The sequence below is a fragment of the Perognathus longimembris genome, chromosome 8 (assembly GCF_023159225.1).
Source record: "Perognathus longimembris pacificus isolate PPM17 chromosome 8, ASM2315922v1, whole genome shotgun sequence".
NCBI lineage: Eukaryota > Metazoa > Chordata > Mammalia > Rodentia > Heteromyidae > Perognathus > Perognathus longimembris.
Genome location: NC_063168.1, coordinates 47823051 through 47840519, shown reverse-complemented (window position 1 = coordinate 47840519; position 17469 = coordinate 47823051). Strand labels below are relative to the sequence as shown.

At 38.6% G+C, this 17469-nt stretch overlaps 1 protein-coding gene across 2 annotated transcripts in view; it reads left to right on the top strand.

The window, feature by feature from the left end:
- Camkmt (calmodulin-lysine N-methyltransferase) overlaps window positions 1-17469 on the top strand; it is a 360760-nt gene that overhangs the window by 316286 nt on the left and 27005 nt on the right. For both annotated transcript variants that reach the window (XM_048353013.1, XM_048353014.1), the window contains 3 exons: window positions 142-196; window positions 1255-1318; window positions 7915-7981. In XM_048353013.1, the coding sequence (XP_048208970.1) occupies window positions 142-196; window positions 1255-1318; window positions 7915-7981 (186 nt within the window). The remainder of the gene's footprint in view (window positions 1-141; window positions 197-1254; window positions 1319-7914; window positions 7982-17469) is intronic.

Here is a 17469-nt window from a genome sequence, read left to right as displayed (position 1 = left end):
AGGTAGCCCAGTCATGTCTCCACAACTTCCTGGTAGTGCCGTTCTTATTGCAGATGGCAATTTGTTCTTGTAACATATATATCTCTCTGACCATTTTCATCTAATTTGTATGGGTTCTACCATTTCTTTTCTCTCTTTCAGGGACCTTGCTGTGTGTGAGCTAGGGGGTGGCATGACATGCTTGGCTGGGCTCATGGTAGGTCTTTTCTCAATTCCAATCCCATTCAGAGGGAGGAACAAAAGGAAAAATGTTCCAGGGCCTCCAACTGCTGGGTCAGAGAACCGTCAACAGCATCAGCTGCGGTCAAGCTGCCGGGCCTTGCGAGACCTTCTAGATTGACTTACTTTCGGATCATATTGATTTTATGGTTGCCTCGATGAGCAGAAACATTTTACCTCAGTGTAGTCAATATCGCTTGTTGTGACATTCCAGGCCTCGCACAGTCTTTCTTTGCCATAGCGAAAGCATTTTTTTTTTTTTCAGATTATAGTCCCATTTGCTAAGATACAGGAATAGCCTGGCGAATCACAGTTGGAGCACCATGATATAGCTGCTAATGTTTTGCCTGCATTATTACACCAACAAACATGATCCAGAGCGCTCAGTAATTAGATTCTTTTGAATTAGATTGGCCATTCAGGAACGTCGTTCCCCATTCTCTGGGTTCTGAGTCATGTATTCAGGAGATATTATGTAGCCGCACAGTGCATTAGACAAGTTTTTATGTCTCTACAAATAAAAGCATATTGTTACACTGATTGGCATTTGACAAACCTGTCGCTCTTATACAATGTGTCGAGGTTACAGCCCAATGTGCGAGCATGTCAAAGCTCACAAAAAAATTACCCTCACAAAGCCATCTGCCTGCAATGCAAAGTTATATGAAGGGCATCAGGCAGTCAGACAGAAGCAAGCTGAAAGGCAGAGTGACAGCCTTGTATGATGGCTCTACTAGATAAACAGAAGCCCACAAATGAAAGCCTCTCAGAATACCATCATCCGCTGTCACAATGCAATTACCGAACAGAATGATAGCAAGATAGAGGCTCCCGCAAATGGAATGATAAAAGTATTGACTGATTTGATTGAATGATTAAAATAATGCAGACATAAAATGAAAAAAGATTGAAGATTGTTACAGAGAAATAGGTGAGGAAGCATGATACTGAAGGCTTGTCACTCCTGTCTGCACTTCCACATAGACAAGCATATTTGCTCATTGTTTGCTCTGCTCCTTTTTTTTTTTTTTTCAGGTTGCTATTTCTGCAGATGTCAAAGAAGTTCTGTTAACTGATGGGAATGAAAAGGCCATCAGAAGTATCCTTATTCAGATAGAAAACGGGTTTGTTGTGCTCATTCCTTTTTCCTGACTGAGTAACAATTGATATAAAGAAAGACAGCATGGGGCATTAAAAAAAGAGTTCCCCCATACACACACGATAAGTAATTAAGAAAAAGCAGAAATATATGAATTCATTGTGTACAACAACGTAGGTTCTTTTCAGTAGATTTTTTTTATAGACACTTCTCATTAACTTCCTATATTGTGTGGACTTCTCAAGCCAATAAGAAAATTTATTTCATAGTTATTTCAAATTTTCTTTCTCTTCTATTTTTATTAAGATTTGCCAGGACAAAATAAATTGTTACGTATTTGTTTTACTTGGTATTGCTTATGTATATTAACTTTCAGTTCTTATGCGTTTGATATTACATATACTCTCTGATATATTACCTATTCTAGTGGCCAAGGAGTTACCTATATTCCCCAATGGAAATAGCTATCAGTTCTTCATTATTTCTTTTTATTTAGAATTATAAAAGCTATCTCTTTTTTCCTATGCTATTACAGTTCAAACCCTATTATATTAGATTATGCTTTACTAATATGTACACAGAGTTCATGAAAATTGAACAGTACTTTAACTAAGAAAGCAAGCATAATTTGTGACTACTTTAGCACTCGAGCTGATTTGCTCAGGAGCAGTTAACAGCCGTTAGAAATTGAGAGGAAAAATGGGAGATCTGTTTGCTTTGGATTTTTTTTTTTTTTTTTTGGTGTGCCTTACATTTACATGATGGAAAGCAGTCTCCTTATTTGAATTTTAGACCCAGAAAATACCAAAGCAGCTTTTTTATGAGGGGGGGGTATCTTACATAAACCCCATCTCCAGTTTTCTTTTTCTTCTTCCGCTCTATGATTTTTCAAAAATAAAAGTTGCAGCAGCTCCATCAGCTGCTCACATAGGAGGAAGGAGGAACACGAAGCACAGTAGCTAATACTGTGCTCAACCGAGCCCCACCCAGCTAATTGCCTGACAGCCCTAAAAAAAAAAAAAAAAGTCAGGAAGGAAAAACAGCCAATCACAATCTTGGTCTTTGAAATCACAGAAAGAGATCACAAAAAGTACATCCTTTTTTTAAATGCAGGATTTTAATCATGATCTTAAGACTGTCGCAAATTTTTCAAAATATTCCTGAAGATGAGCTGATGTTGTTTCATTCACTCTGCCTTCTTCTGAGTTATTCTATGCCTGTATCATTTCCCTGTTCCTCCTCCTCACGTCAGGGAGCACAGAGAGCAAAAGGAAGCTCAGGTACACCAACTCAGCTCCAACGGATGTTTTTGTGGGGAAAGAAAAGCAAGAATATTGAACAAGAGAAGGGTATTTTGACCACAGAAACTTTCAGATTGGGCCCAGTAACCTGAGATTTCTTTTTGCTTTCTCCCTCAAGTCAGCAGGTGTCTCATTTAATAGCATCAGAAACCAATTAGAACTTTTTATCAAACTATGGGAAGCATCTGTAGTCAGTATGTAAATTTAATTGTACTAAAATTATTATTGAGCTAAACTGCAGCGCATCCAAGGAAGCAAAGCAATGCTAATGTCATTAATTACTGCACCTTAGCTTTAGACAGCAAAGATGCAATGCCAGCTCTTGAAATCAGAGAGGAAATCTCAGATTCTGTATTCACTCTGCTGGCCTTTCAAAGAAATGATTGGTACAGCCCCCTCCCAAGAAAATGGATTTTTAACATTTGGTCCTCAGAAGCTCAGCCCTGAGAGTGCTTTATTGTGCTGGGTTTTACAATGGGTTTAATATAGCGGGGTGCCAAAGGCCAGGAGGGGAAGAACTTTACAATGTAGATAAAGTAGGTCCTTTCAGGATGCAGACCAAAACTGGCCGTGCGTTTTATTTCATCTCTTAGGACTTTTCCTGGTAGAGATCAGTTTTTATCATGCAGTTGTTCTATGTTTGTTTGCCTTTTTCTGTTGTAACTAGATCTAATTTTTTTTAATTAAGAGAAAAAGCATGCATAAAGCCTTAAAATTGGCAATGTGTTTTTCCTGCTTTTAATACTAATGTTGTTCTTGATTTGCTAACAGGGCTTACAATGGGCATCCATCGTAATCTGTTTTACTGAGTGAGGTTAATATGAGTGAATCCCCCCCTCCATTTCTGTGCCCACTTTCTGTAAGAATAACTAATTCACTGAATCACATACTATTGATGCATATAGATTGGAACAAGCTCATTTAAAAATTACTGTTTACATCTTTCCTTTAAAATTTTAGGAAGCCTAAATTATATAGCAGTTGTAGGATATTATCCAAAAATTACTTTCTAAAAAGTAAAAGTGGATGTCAACAACCCCCCCCCCAAAAAAAAGGAGGGAAAAACATTGCCAGAAGCCAGAAAATTTCTAAGCAAAGCTGCTAATTATTCTTAATGGGCAAGATGAGCACATTAAGAAACAAATGAATACATCAGTGAAATGTAATTGAAAATCGACCTGGCAATCACACATCACATCTGAGTATTGGCCTATATATTATTCTTGTCATTTTAAAAATTATTTTTGTTGTTCTTGGATTTAATGAATCCAACTGAGTCTTACTTCTGAGCCTCATATGCTTTCTTTTTATCCTAAGAAGGATAAAAAGGAAAAAAAATATGATGTTTCCTTTTAGTCTTCTGTTATTTCTGTGTTTTAATTTGTGAGGCAATAAATGGGCTACTGCTGAATCTTTATATCACAGAAGCATGTCAGTCAATTGTGAAGTTATTTATTATCCTCCTAAAATGTATCAGATGGATTGGCTATGTCTTTTAGAGTTCTCTATTTTCACCCTGGAAAGCTAGATGTTGATCTCAGATTTATTAAACAGAGATATTGGAAAAGAGATTAGGAGTTGAGGTAAAATGAATTTTCTAAGTGTTGAATATTTTCTCAGACTCATGGGTAGGTTTCTCTAAGGTTTCCTTGATCCCTAAACTACTTTGCTAGTTTTAACCCAGATACCACCTAACCTGAAAACTATGTCTCTTTATAGATGCCATTTTTTCTGTGCCCAAGAGGACAAAAGATAAGTTGAAAATGAGATTGTTTGGTTCATCCAGTTTTCAGATTTATTCTCAATAGTGAGAAACATGTTCCTTTCTCTTTGACATTGTCCTGTGGTGTAGTAAAGAAAAACAAATCTCCAAGTGGCCACAGATAATAATGATTCGATAAGGATTATAACCTAAGAAACCTTGACATGGGGCTAGAGACGGGGTTCAGGTGGTAGAGCATCAGCCACTGAGTAAAAGCACCAGACAGGGTTCAAGTCCTGGTCCCGAAAAAAAAAAAAAAAAAAGAGAGAGAGAAAAGAAACAGCCTTGACATGAGAATATGGGAAAGAAATGGTATGCTGGTTTCTGGGATGATGCTAAGCCCTGCCCAACTCATATTGAATAGAAGTACAACACGTGAAGGTAAGCACCCTCTTTGGTTACAATGACTAGTTTTCCCAGTGCTTGCATCCTTAGTAAACTTGTTATCTGCAGAATAACCCAATACTTGATGTCCCATTTCTCTGTACAATTGACTCCTGCATCTCATTGACACAGTTCATTTGCAATCTGCATCATGATCTCCTGTGCTGTTTAAAGGAAATACTCTGGGTTTAACTTGGTTTCCTAGAAGAAAATCCATGGCTTGTACAATAAATGGATGAAGTTTGGTGTGTACTACATAGGCTGTGCTGTATATGATTAAGAACTTGAGAATCCTGGCCTTGTCCTCTGTCCAGGCCATTCTTCCAGTAGTGATGGCAGCTCTAATTGTATCTGCCAGTTGAATAAGTAGGCTCCCATTGGGTAGGAGCTCAACAATATCTTTTAATTAAGTTAAAACTTAAAGCAATGCTTTGTGAATCCATATTAATATTTTTAAACTATTTTCTGGCTTAAGGAGCAATGCCAACCCTCAAAATGCATATGTAACTACTAGTAAATACAATCACTAATGACAAGAAAGGGCTAATATTTTCAGTAGTATTTTAAACACATATAACATATGTATATGTGTACATGTTGCTTAAGTAACTATATGGCTATTATATACAAATCTAAATCGTAATTAAAAAAACTGAAAATTAAAACAGAGCCCCACTCTTGAACTGTGCTTTCCTTGAAAAGAAAATCCAGAGGTAGCATTGTGATTTCATTTTAACCATGAGCATATGTCCTGCAGCTTGGGCAGTCCAGTTGCCCAGACAAGAGGATTGGAGGTGATTGCCCAGTATCCATTTAATCAGAAATCACATTAAGGCTTTCATTGCACCCAGCCCCTCCCACTGAAATCTTCCAGAAGGTGGGTGCAGTTCAGAGAACACGATTTGGTTTGTTGTGTTGAGCACTATCCTAGACATATTGACTCAATTTGATTGGATTCCCTTTATTACCCTGAGGTGACACAGAAGCATGATAAAATCTGTTATTGGACACAGTGCCATCCAGAAGGATCATCAAAATCTAACCTAAAGAATGGAAAGTAGAATATCAGAATTGATCTCTTATGGTAGTATTTTAAAATATTACTGCCATTTTTCTCTCTTTGTAGTTGTTTTAATATCTTTTTTTTAAAAAAAGAAAACACTTTCTAAACCACAAAATATATCTCCTGCCCAGTTCTAAAAATAAAGCAGCCTAAATACTGCTGTGAATTTTTTCATTAAAAGAAATTGCTTCTGGAATATAAATACAAATGCTTGCTCCAGCCTGCCCTCCTGGAGTTGCAGGTTTATAAATTGTATAAAAGTATATAGTGTTAAGATGTTTACTAAAAATTATTAATAGGTTTTCTGAGTTATATAATTTAACTTCCCTGTGACTATTTTATAAAAAGTATTACCTCCACTAACAAAATAATATGTTTTGCTTGATAGATTAGTCATGCACTCATACGACACTACAGGTGTACCGGGCACATTGCGGCATACGGCTGGATGCCATGGAAACTCTGAGTAGGGTGTGGCCTGAGTGTGGGGGAACTTAATCAAAAAACAGTTGTCAGTTGACTCTTTACTAATTTTGTTCTTCTCAGAATAAAGATGTCAGCTGTCCTTTTCTATAAGACATTGCATTTAGAAGACTTTCCTGAAATACTTTCTTCCTGAAATAGACAGAACTGTGGGCCGATGTGTCATTTTAGTTAATCAAAACAAGTAGGCAAATTAGTCTCCTTTATTTTTTTAATGAATGTAATTTAACGGTATTTAATTTGCATACAGGAAAGTTCACCCAGGAAAAAAAAAAGTCTGCATTATAGCACTTTTGTAAACCTCAACAAAGCCCTTCATTAGGAGACCTAATTGATTTTTCCTACCCACTCCTGGGGAAAGAAAGCTATCACAGTACCTGCTTATTCATTCAGAGAAGAAATGGGTGTGCTTGGTGGTTCAAGCAGAGATTTGGGTTAAAAAGTCCTGTGGCTCTGTTCTTGCAGGGAGATCTTGGCCAAAGCCTGCTTTGAGTATTCAGGAAATTTGTGTTTCTGAGCAATAGGGGAACATCGCTTGTCTGCTTGGTGTCCTCCCCATGTGCCAATTTAGTTCAGCTTGTAGCCTTCACTGGAATTATTTTATTTCTTGTTTATTTAAACCTGCTTGATTCCAGAAGAAGGATTTTGAGGCTTCTTATGGTAAAGTACAGAAATATACCACAGAAATAAATGAGAAAAATGGGGGCAATTTGGAAACTGGAAAGCCAAGAAAATTCACTGAAGTCAGGGCCAGAGGTCAGCACAGAAAATATATGCCATGGAATCTCTTCTGGTTGTTAAAGGCAGGGCACACATTATACTCTGATGTGCGCAAGAGCTAGGGCAAAGAGAGAAAATGAAAGACATTTTGTAAAAATTGTTTAAGAAAGAAAAACAAAATTTATAGCTCCCAGACATTGGGAATCCAGCTTTTCCTAGTGGTGGAACCTTAATTTTTTCCCGTGAGTCCTCAAATATGTGGCATTGGGTGATGTAATGGGCAAGCTACTTCAAGTTTCCTTTCAATAAGCATGGCTCTTTGTTCAAGTCCTGACATGTCAGCAGATGGCCAAAGGCCAAAGCCAAAGTTTCTAATGACAGCTTTTCAAGGGAACTTGCACTAGATTGGCTTTCTTCTTCCGTAATTCATTTTTCCTCGAAGAGCTCCAGACTTTTCTTCTTCTGTTTCTTTTCACTTCCTCCCAAGTCTCTCCCTGCTGCTCATCCCCACTCTCCCTACTAGCATTCCGGAGTCCGGAGGCTCACACTGCCCTTCCCCCTGGTGGAGTGACACTTGCCTTTGGACTCTTGTCTCCTTTAAGCGAGTGGGGGCATGGTGCTTCTGCAGCAGTCATTCTCCTCCAGCACCCACACTCTGGGCCTTGCCCTGATGGTACCCAGGTGTACATTTCCTAGATGATAAAACTCCAAACCAAGAATTAAAACGATTTTGCTTGTGGTGAGTTAGCATTTGGTGACAGAGCCAGGACCTTCCGGTTCTCATGCTCTGCAGCTCATCTCTGCTCTAAGAAGGTTGCGTGTTTGGCAGGTTTTTCAGTCAATTGACAGCCACTGCAGAAGTTTTCTTAACTGTGTCCTGCAGACGTGAGTGACATCATCACAAGGAATCAGAAGGCCGGTGTATTTAGGACTGAGAAAATATCAAGCTGGTAAGATCCCTTTCCGCATTGAAACTACTTCTCTTGATGCTATGGATGATTATTGTAAATAACACTGGCTAACACTGACTGGACACTTACTGTGTGTCAATGTTCAGACTTACTGTCAGACAAGGTTCTAAGCACTTATAAATGTGATCTCATTTAATGTTCCCAAGAGCCCTATGAAGGGGGAAGACCCTCATTGTTTTTAAATACATGAGAAAACTAAAGATAAATATATTAGACACCAGGTTGGGGTAAATCATGTCATGGTTAAAATGTACAGTTTGAGCTTGGGCAAAGCCCAGTCTGTGACTTTTTTAAATGGCTCAGTTCCACTGGCTCTCAATCTGGGATCAGTTTTGCCTCCCAGGGGATTTTGGCACTCTCTGGAGACACTTTTTATTGTGCTGACTTGGGTAAAGAGGAGAGAATGTCAATGCTGAGGCGACTGGTATCTGGTGGGTAGAAGCCAAGATGACTGATTGCTAAACATCCTTCAAAGCACAGTCCAGCCCCCCACAACCCAAAAGCATCTGGATCAGAAAGTCCGTATTGCCATGGCTGAGGAAGCTCACCCCAGTCTAAAATTTTTAAATAGTTTAGGTCCCCATTCCCTTTTAGATTCCGTCAATTTGAATCCAGGCTAGGAGACAGGCTGGACTTAAACCAAAACAACTGTGTATAATTATGTATTCTATGATGCACTATTGGTAATAGTCATAGAAACTTGCCTCCAAGTTTCTCAGGAGGCTGAGATTGAGGGACTGAGGTTTGAAGTCATCCCAGGCAGAAAAAAATCCTCAAGACTCTTAACACCAATTAATCACCAAAAAGTCAGAGGTGAGATACGGCCTTGAGCAGAAGAGCTAAGGGACAGTTCCTAGGCTCAGAAAGAGGGGGGCCGGGGAAGGAAGGGGAAAGTAATCATTTTCCTATGAAAACTACTAAAATATCTGTATTTGTGCATTTTCTCTTTATTACAATTAACTATAGACTGTATTTATTACTATTAACCAGTCAACCTTTTGTATTTTAAGTTTCCCCTAGTGCTGAGGTTACTTTCCCACCCTAACTGCCCTGTTTGGGGGAAAAAAAACAAGGTTGGGTGAACAGTACCATACTCCAAAACAATCATGGTTGCACTAGTTCAGGTTTATAATAATAGCACTCGGGTACCTGAGGCAGGAGGATTGAGAGCTCTAGGCTGGCCTGGGATTACATAGTGAGCTCCTGTCTCAAAAAATTTATATATTAGAAATATATATGTATATTATTGTATGAGGCTATGGAATAATAGGTTTTTTTTCTATTTTTTGTTGGTGAATGCAATGAAGTGCCCATATGTTTTTAGATCCATTAGAAGCTTCCAAGTTTCCCAACACAGAGGGGCCTGTGTGTTTCTTGTTTTGTGTTTCTTATTTCAATGAACAAACCATGTCTGTTCCCCCAAAAAACCTGAGGCAAGTCCCGAGGAAGAGAAAGGGTCTACCATTACTTACATAACCTTCATTCTTAGGATAGCCTCTCCTGCATGGAGAGCAGTATTGTTCTGAAGAGTACTGCATTTTGGGACATGATTTTCAACCTGGTCTTTTAGTTATCAATCATGAGCACATTTTCTGTGTTGTCCTCATTTACATTTATTTAATGCTTAAGGTCATTTGTGACCATTTGAGTGTATTTCAGCATATGGAATGGGGGAATAATAGATTTCAGCTTCATGCTGTGAAGAGAGATTGTGTTTGTTACAAGACATAATGTTGTTTACTGAGTGTTAATAATCACTAATTAATAAACATATCTAGACTTCACAAATGTTGCTTTTTAAGGACTAAAAGTGTCAAGTGTTTAACTTACAGAGAGCAGTAATATTTTCTATCATCTCTTCAAAAAATAATTAACTTACATAAAGAAGCAAAATATTCAACACAGGACAAAAGGTTTAATTACATGGCCTTTGTTCCTGGTTGAGTTTTTTTTTCCTGTTCTGAAAAGTGCTATCTCTAAATACATTGTTCTGATATGTAGGTAGGCATACAGCCTATGTTTCAGTAGAAATACAGGAACCTCTCAGGTGAGAGGTTTTTCTTTTCTTCATTTTTATTTTACCAATTGTGGTCTGGTTTTCTTTCCCCTCTTTTAATTATTGCAACCATTTTGTCCACAATCTACTAAAGCATGTGCCAGAACACAGGTGGATGAGTCAGGCCTTGAAATGACTTGATCTTATATTAAAGTGCTACTTGACCACTGAACCTTCAAGCAGCTAAGGGAAAGAGCCAACTGGAGTCATCATCAGCATTTCCCTTCTAACCACTGCTTCCCCACCCAGAACCAGCACAATGCGATGAAAGTATTAGTTCCATGAGAGAAGAAATAAAAGGAAACCAAACACAAAAGAGCTAAGATATAGTTCAATATTCTTTTTTAGTGCCTCAATGCATATGCAGAATTTCTCTTCCAAATTGGAGGTGTGGAATAACAGTAGCGACAGATAACTAAGAAGTATTTACCATAGCTACAAAGCCCACACGTGAGCCAAATATTTCTGCTATTAAAAAGCACTTCAAAGCTTGACATGAAGTTTGTAACAGCTGAATGTCTCTTGTGACTTCATTTGCAAAGAAGATGTAAAAGCTGAAAAGGAAGTCGTGATATGAGAACGGTGAGGGTAAGAAATAGCATTTTTTTAGAAGGGAATGAAAATCTTTCACATATTCTATATTCAAAACACCTAATTCAGACAGTGTCCTTAGTAATGAATGCTATGATTTGATTGTATCCCCCTAAAGTTATGGTTCCTAGCCTGTGGTTCTATTAACAAATGGTGTCTTTAGGGGGGGACGGCCTAATGGAAAGAGGTTGGGTCATGCCAGGAGGTATGCCCTTTTAAGTGAACGTTGGGGCCCTGGCCCATTGTGCTGTCCTGTGCTCCCACCACAATGTACTAACTTGCCACAGCCCCCAAAGTAATCAGCCAGCTAAGTGACTGTGGATTGAAAATCCAAAACTTTGTACCAAAGGAAACCTTTCCTCCATACAAGTTGAATTTGGACATATAAAGCAGCTCAGATCTTTGCCACAGTCACAGAAAGCTGACTAACACAGTAACTATTAGCATTTCTCCTCCCCATGACCTTTTCTACTTTCACAGGGGTAGGAGACTCGGGTTGTGTAATGCTTGAAGCATATTGAGGCCCCTTGTTAGGAGGATGAACTTGATTATAAGTTACAACATAGGGTCACATGGCCCATTAGTAGAGCTCCTTGAAATAGTGCTTTACAAGTTAGGGGCTCTGATGCTCAAGTTTCATAAGCTTGAGTAAGTCTATCCTGCTCTTTCTTATAAATACCACCATCCTTGCCTGGAGTAGATTTCTCCTCCTATAAATCAGAACAAACTTTCTTGTTCCTATTGATCCATACTTAAACCAAACTATTAAATATGAGCTAAACATGGAAAAATATGTTTCTGAAAGCTTGGGAGCCTTAGCCTGGCCAGATTTAAGATCTCCATCTATGAAGCATTCTGTGCATTACATCTCAACATTCTTAATATAGCCCGCCATTGAATGGTTTAACCACGTATTCCTCCATGTAGTCATTCATTCATTTACAAATATGTCCAAGGTATTCTGCCTTTAGGAATCTAAATATGGAACTACAGAAAGTAGTTTTTGAACAAAGGAAACTGTACTACTAAATATAACTAGAAATTAATGAAAGAGCAAGGATATTTACAGCATTCCAATTGTTGGGTTTATCTGAAGCTGTCATCTAAACTGTGACTGTCTAACAAAGAACAATTTGGAGCCTTTGACATCTGTATTTCTAGGTCTTCCAGAATTAGTGAATACCGTCATTCTCTGATTAATGTTAGTTAACATTTAAAAATTTTAAAAATCTATCACAGTTTTCCCTGCTGTGATATTAAAAGTGAGTTTTCCTGAAGAAAACAGTTTGTCTTTCTGTGTAAGTTACAAGTGAATTTAAGCTTGTGACTCGTTATTCCTCTTTGTTAAACCATAAATTTGAGTTAACTACTGAACTTAATTTATGACTCTTATAACCAAGATTTTACCTTAATGTGGGCCTTCAAGTCTAGGTATTATTCCACTCCCCTATTGTTATTTAAGGTGTCTTCTTTATGGAGTTGGAGGCGTGGCTCAGTGGGTAAAGCACTAGCCAATGAACAAAAGCAGCAGGTACCAAGTTCAAGTGCCAGTCTCAGAAAAAGAAAGAGCAAGAGAGGAGAGAAAGAGGGGAAGGAAGGAAAGAAGGGAGGGAGGGAGAGGGAAATGTCTTCTCTGAGTCTCAGTTTCCTTTACTTATTGTTTGGGATGTGGAAAATGCTTTTGTAAGTGTGTATCCCAACCACATGAGATTCAGTTGCTGCATTTTCCAAATCTTTTGCGGGCTGTTCTCACTGTCTTCATCCCATCTGCTCTTCCCTCTTCCCCAGCCTCCTCCACTCAAGCCTCCTGTGTTAGTCAGCTTTGGTTATGATAACAACATGCCTGAAAAACAAAGAGAAAGAGATACGCTGCATCATATTTTTGGAGATTTCAGTCCAAGATTAAGGACACATGTTGTTTTGAGCTTCTGCTGAGTATGCCAGACAATGGTGGAGAGAATGTATCTGTACAAACTGTTTGCCTTGTGGCCAGGAAAGAAAAGAAAGAAAAATTAAATGTAAAATGCTGAGTTTGCACAATCCCCTTCAAGGGTACAGCCCCAATGATCTTAAAGGCTCCCATTACGCCCCACTTCCTAAAGATTCTACCATCTCCCCCAAACCTGGGGACCAAGCCTTTAACACATAGGCCTCTGAGGGACACTTACCCAAACCATTCCTCCCCTCACTCCAATACCAGCACATCTAGTCCTTCTCATTTCTGGTTGTTGTCAATCTTGTCTCTTCTTTTTGTATGTCTAAGTCTTCCTTCTAGAATGACTTAATTACAACATTCCCCCTGTCTTTTCAGAGTATTCAGCCCACCCTATTATTTTCTTTCTTCTAACTTTCTTTGGACTTAGAAAAATACCACAGTTTCATGAGGCATAACCTCTTACTATTCTGTTTTTTGGCCTTATTTCTATGTTGATTCATTTATCCATTTGTTGACAAACATGTTAATCATCCTCTATTTCCGAGTTCTGACCTAGGTGCTGGAGAATAGGACTGTGGTGAATAAGACTGAGAAAGTCTATGCATTCTTGAAGTTGACACCCTAGGGAGAGAGACAGATAATTTTGTGAAGGCAAAGATTCTGCTTAATATATTTTTGTATTCCCTAAAGCAATTAGTACACTTGATCCCTGGTGTATCAAAAGCTTTCAGGATTTGTATTTGGAGCACATTTGAAAGACATGAATCCATAAGGCTTATGCAACAACCGTTTTTACACTTGATCTTAGCAAAAGGCTGAGAAGTGATGGAACAACAATTTTTACTGGAGGAAAGTCAAGCTCTAGAGAGTCAGACATCAGTTTCTACATCAGATATGACTTTCATTTCAGGATGGGCTTCTCAGGCATGCGCATGCAGTGTCTGTAGACAAACTGACAGTGTGAGTAGGCGTTTATCTGCTCTTTGTCAGGCTGAAGAGGAAGGTTAGTAGAAGGTAACTGAGATAAGGATGCTGAGGACTCCTTCAGAAATATTCTGATAAAATATACCTCTTAGTGAGTCTTGCTAGAAGTATGCTAACAGAATCTCAAGAACTACAGAGAATTCTAGAGATGACACTCGGGTCCCATTTTCTTCTGTCACTATGCTGGATATAAGAAAATGAAATTACTATGTGTACTTCCTACTAAGGTAACATTGTTGATTTGCTTTACAAGTCTGTAGAAGGGACCAGGTCCTTCCTATTTAGCGTTTTGCACTGAAGAAACCATTTCCTAATGGAATGTTATCTGCCTTTTTCTATTGAAATGTGATAGATTTCAGATTAAGGTGGCACTATTTTAGGGGATTTTTGTGCTAGTACTATGGTTTAAATTCAGAGCCTCTCATTCTTGCTTGGCTTTCTGGCACACAGCTGGGACTCCGCTACTACCTGAGCCATACCTGCAGTCCAGCATTTTTCTGGTTAACTGGAAATAGAGCCTCACTGACTTTTTTTGTGCCCTGGCTGGCTTTGAATTATAGGCCTCCAAGTCTCACCCTCCTCAGTAGCTAGGATTATGTCCATGAGCTACCAGTGAGTGTCCAGCTAGTGGCTCTCTTACACTGCAATGAATTAATAATGTGTGTGTGTGTGTGTGTGTGTGTGTGTGTGTGTGCAGGCACATGTGTGCATGAGCCAGTCCTGACACTTGAACTCGGGGCCTGGAAGCTGTCCTTGAGCTTTTTTCTCAAGGCTAACAGTCTACCACTTGAGCCACCAGCTCTACCTCTGCCTTTTCTACTAGTTTATTGGAGATAAGAGTCTCCTGAACCTTCCCACCTGGGCTGGCTTTGAATGTTACTGTCAGATCTCAGCCTCCCGCCCACCCCCCCCCCCCCAAAGATCACAGTTCAAAGCCAGTCTACAGGAAAGTCTGTGATTCTTATCTCAAGTTAACCAGAAAAGGCCAAAAGTGGAACTGTGGCCCAAGTGGTAAACTACCAGCTTTGAGTGAAAAAGCTAAGGAACATAGCCCAGACCCTGAGTTCAAGTCCCAGCCCCAGTACCAACACCACACACACAAAAAAAGCTGCAGTGAACTACATCTGTGTGTATATTATACACGTGCCAGTATATTGACAGGACACATTTTCAGATGCACTATATTTACTCACATAACAGTCATAGTGCCTTACTTCTCTTTAAGTACTACTGCATTTTAACAATATATTATCTGAAATATAAAAAATAACTTTATTGAGATATAATTCACATCACATGTAATTCATCCAATTGTTCCTGATTTAGTTACTTATTCAGTTGTAGTAGAGTTTAAACTCAGAGTCTTGCTAGGTGAGACTAACTAGGTAAGCACTATACTCTTGAGCCAAGCCCCTAGCCCCTGTTTTTAAAATAGGGCCTATCTACTGCTTTTGCCCAGGATAATCTTAAACCAAAATACTCCAGCCTCTACCTCCTGAGTAGATGGAATTAAAAGTGTTTAGCCCGACTTGACCCATATCATAGTTTCTTAAAAGAAGATCTTGTAGATGAACATCAGAGGATCATATTTGTAATCCTAGCAACTCAAGAGGCAGATGTCCAAAGGATTACAGTTCAAAGCCAGTCCAGGCAGAAAAGTCTGCACGATTTCATAAAAAAAAAAAAATCAGAAAAAAAGTCCGGCTGGAGTCATGGCTCTAACCACCTCTGTCACTCGCTCTACTGCTACCTCAACTTTAGATCAAGACAATCTTTATTATTTTGTATATGGTAGAATGAGTTATTGTAGTAAGAAATAGGAAAATTCCTCTTTTAGACATAGTATGTGCAAAAAGTATGTTTATAAAACAAAAGAATCAAATGCAGTAATTTTTCTATTCTAGAAATATAGTTCCCACTAGATGTTGACTTCCTCTGTGTACTGGACTTGGTGCCAGATGCAATCACACACAAGTTATTCAGATAATATATTGAATAACTTTCATGTGTCAGGAACTGTTCTAGATAAAGGAAATACTCACTGTCCTCCTTTCCCCTCCCCCAAATTATATTTTCATCAAGCTTATATTCTAGCAGGGAAAGAGAGAATAAACAAAATAATTTAGTTATGCAATAAAGTAACATGACAATAAATAATACAATAAAAGTTCAGAGCAAGATAGGGGACTTCTTGTGTTGATCCAGCAAAAATTGCTAGATTGGAAATAAATTACACTTTTGAAAATGATAGTTTGGGGTGAGGGGCATGGCTCAAGTAATAGAACTACTGAGCCTAGGCCTCAGAGCACTAGGCCATGAATTCAAACCCCAGTACTACAAAAGAACCAAAAAGGAAATGAAATGGTGGTAACAGAAGGCCACCCTGAGGAGGCAAGCCATTCAACGACTTGAAACTGTTGAGGGGAGTGAGCCATATGAGTATCTGGAAGAGGTGTATCTAGGCAGAGTAAGCAGTATAGTAAAAACAGCTAAGAGAGAGTCATGCCAGGGGATTTCAAGAAGCCATAAGGCCAGTGGCACTAAAGCACAGCAGACAAGCAGAGAGTAATAGATGATGTGGTCACAGTTCTAAGCAGACCAGATGGCAGTCTTACGGGGTAATTGTAAAGACTTGAGCTTTTCCTCTTAGTGAAGAGAGGAATCATTCCAGAGAAGTACACAAAGCAGAAAGGTAATAAGGAGTTGTTTGTTTTTTTCCTCAAAGTATGTGTGGTAGTGGTCGAGTATCTCCTGTTGACTACTTTACCCCCTTCTGAGCAGGAAGCAGCCCCAGAAGAGACAGCCTTCTCCCATGCTCCCAACCTAGTGCCCCTTCAATTATTAAACCAAAGACTGGGGAATGTAAGCCCACTAGCCTCTTGTCCCATAGCTTAGCATGCTCTTTTCCTAGACAACACTAGGCCCATTTAGTAAAGACAGTGAATAATCAGCCCTCCACCTCTCTTTACCTTGAGATGGCACTCCTCTGGAGCAGCTACAACCATATAAAGCAACAAGATACACTTAGAATGACTTTCAGGCCTGGGCAGCTGCAAGACCCCTTATCTACTACTTGGGCAGCAGCCATAAATCCAAACACACCATAGTGAAGTCCCTGGTCCACACGTCCACACCAAGGTCTCCACCTCCTAACCCCTCCTAGCCCCAGTAGGTTATATAGATCACCTCAGACAATAGCACTTCTTCTCACTTCTCTCTTGTGAGAAGGGGTCTTGCTGGACCCTTTGCTGGCAATAAACCTTTCCTTTATTCTTGTTAAAAAATGTGTGTGGTATATACATCACTTTTATGATCTATCTAAAAAGCTCCACCACATACATACATCCATACATTCATGCATATACACATACACATATATGTAACATGTATATGTAGATTATATGTATTGTGTGTTATATTTACTGTATTATGTCATGTATACTATATATACTATGTATACAAAATATGTATATATGCTATATGTATTATATATAATATGTAGAATATATACTACACATAGTATGCTATATAGTATATATAATAGTTTATATAATATATATTATATGGTGTATATATAATGGCATATAGTATGCTATATATGCTATATAATATATCATAATACATATAATGTGCTATATTTTATATAGTATATACTGTTATATATTATGTTATATATGCTACATGGTATATATGTGCTATAAACATTATATAGTATATATGCTATATATGTAGTGTATATGTATGTGCATACACACATATATACATATATATATATATACACACATATTACATATGCTGGGGGAGGGCATTATTGAGAGATAGGATCTCTCAGTGCAGTCTAGGTTGGCCCTGAACTTATGTTCCTCCGGCTTAGGCTCCCAAGTGCTATATTTACAGGCC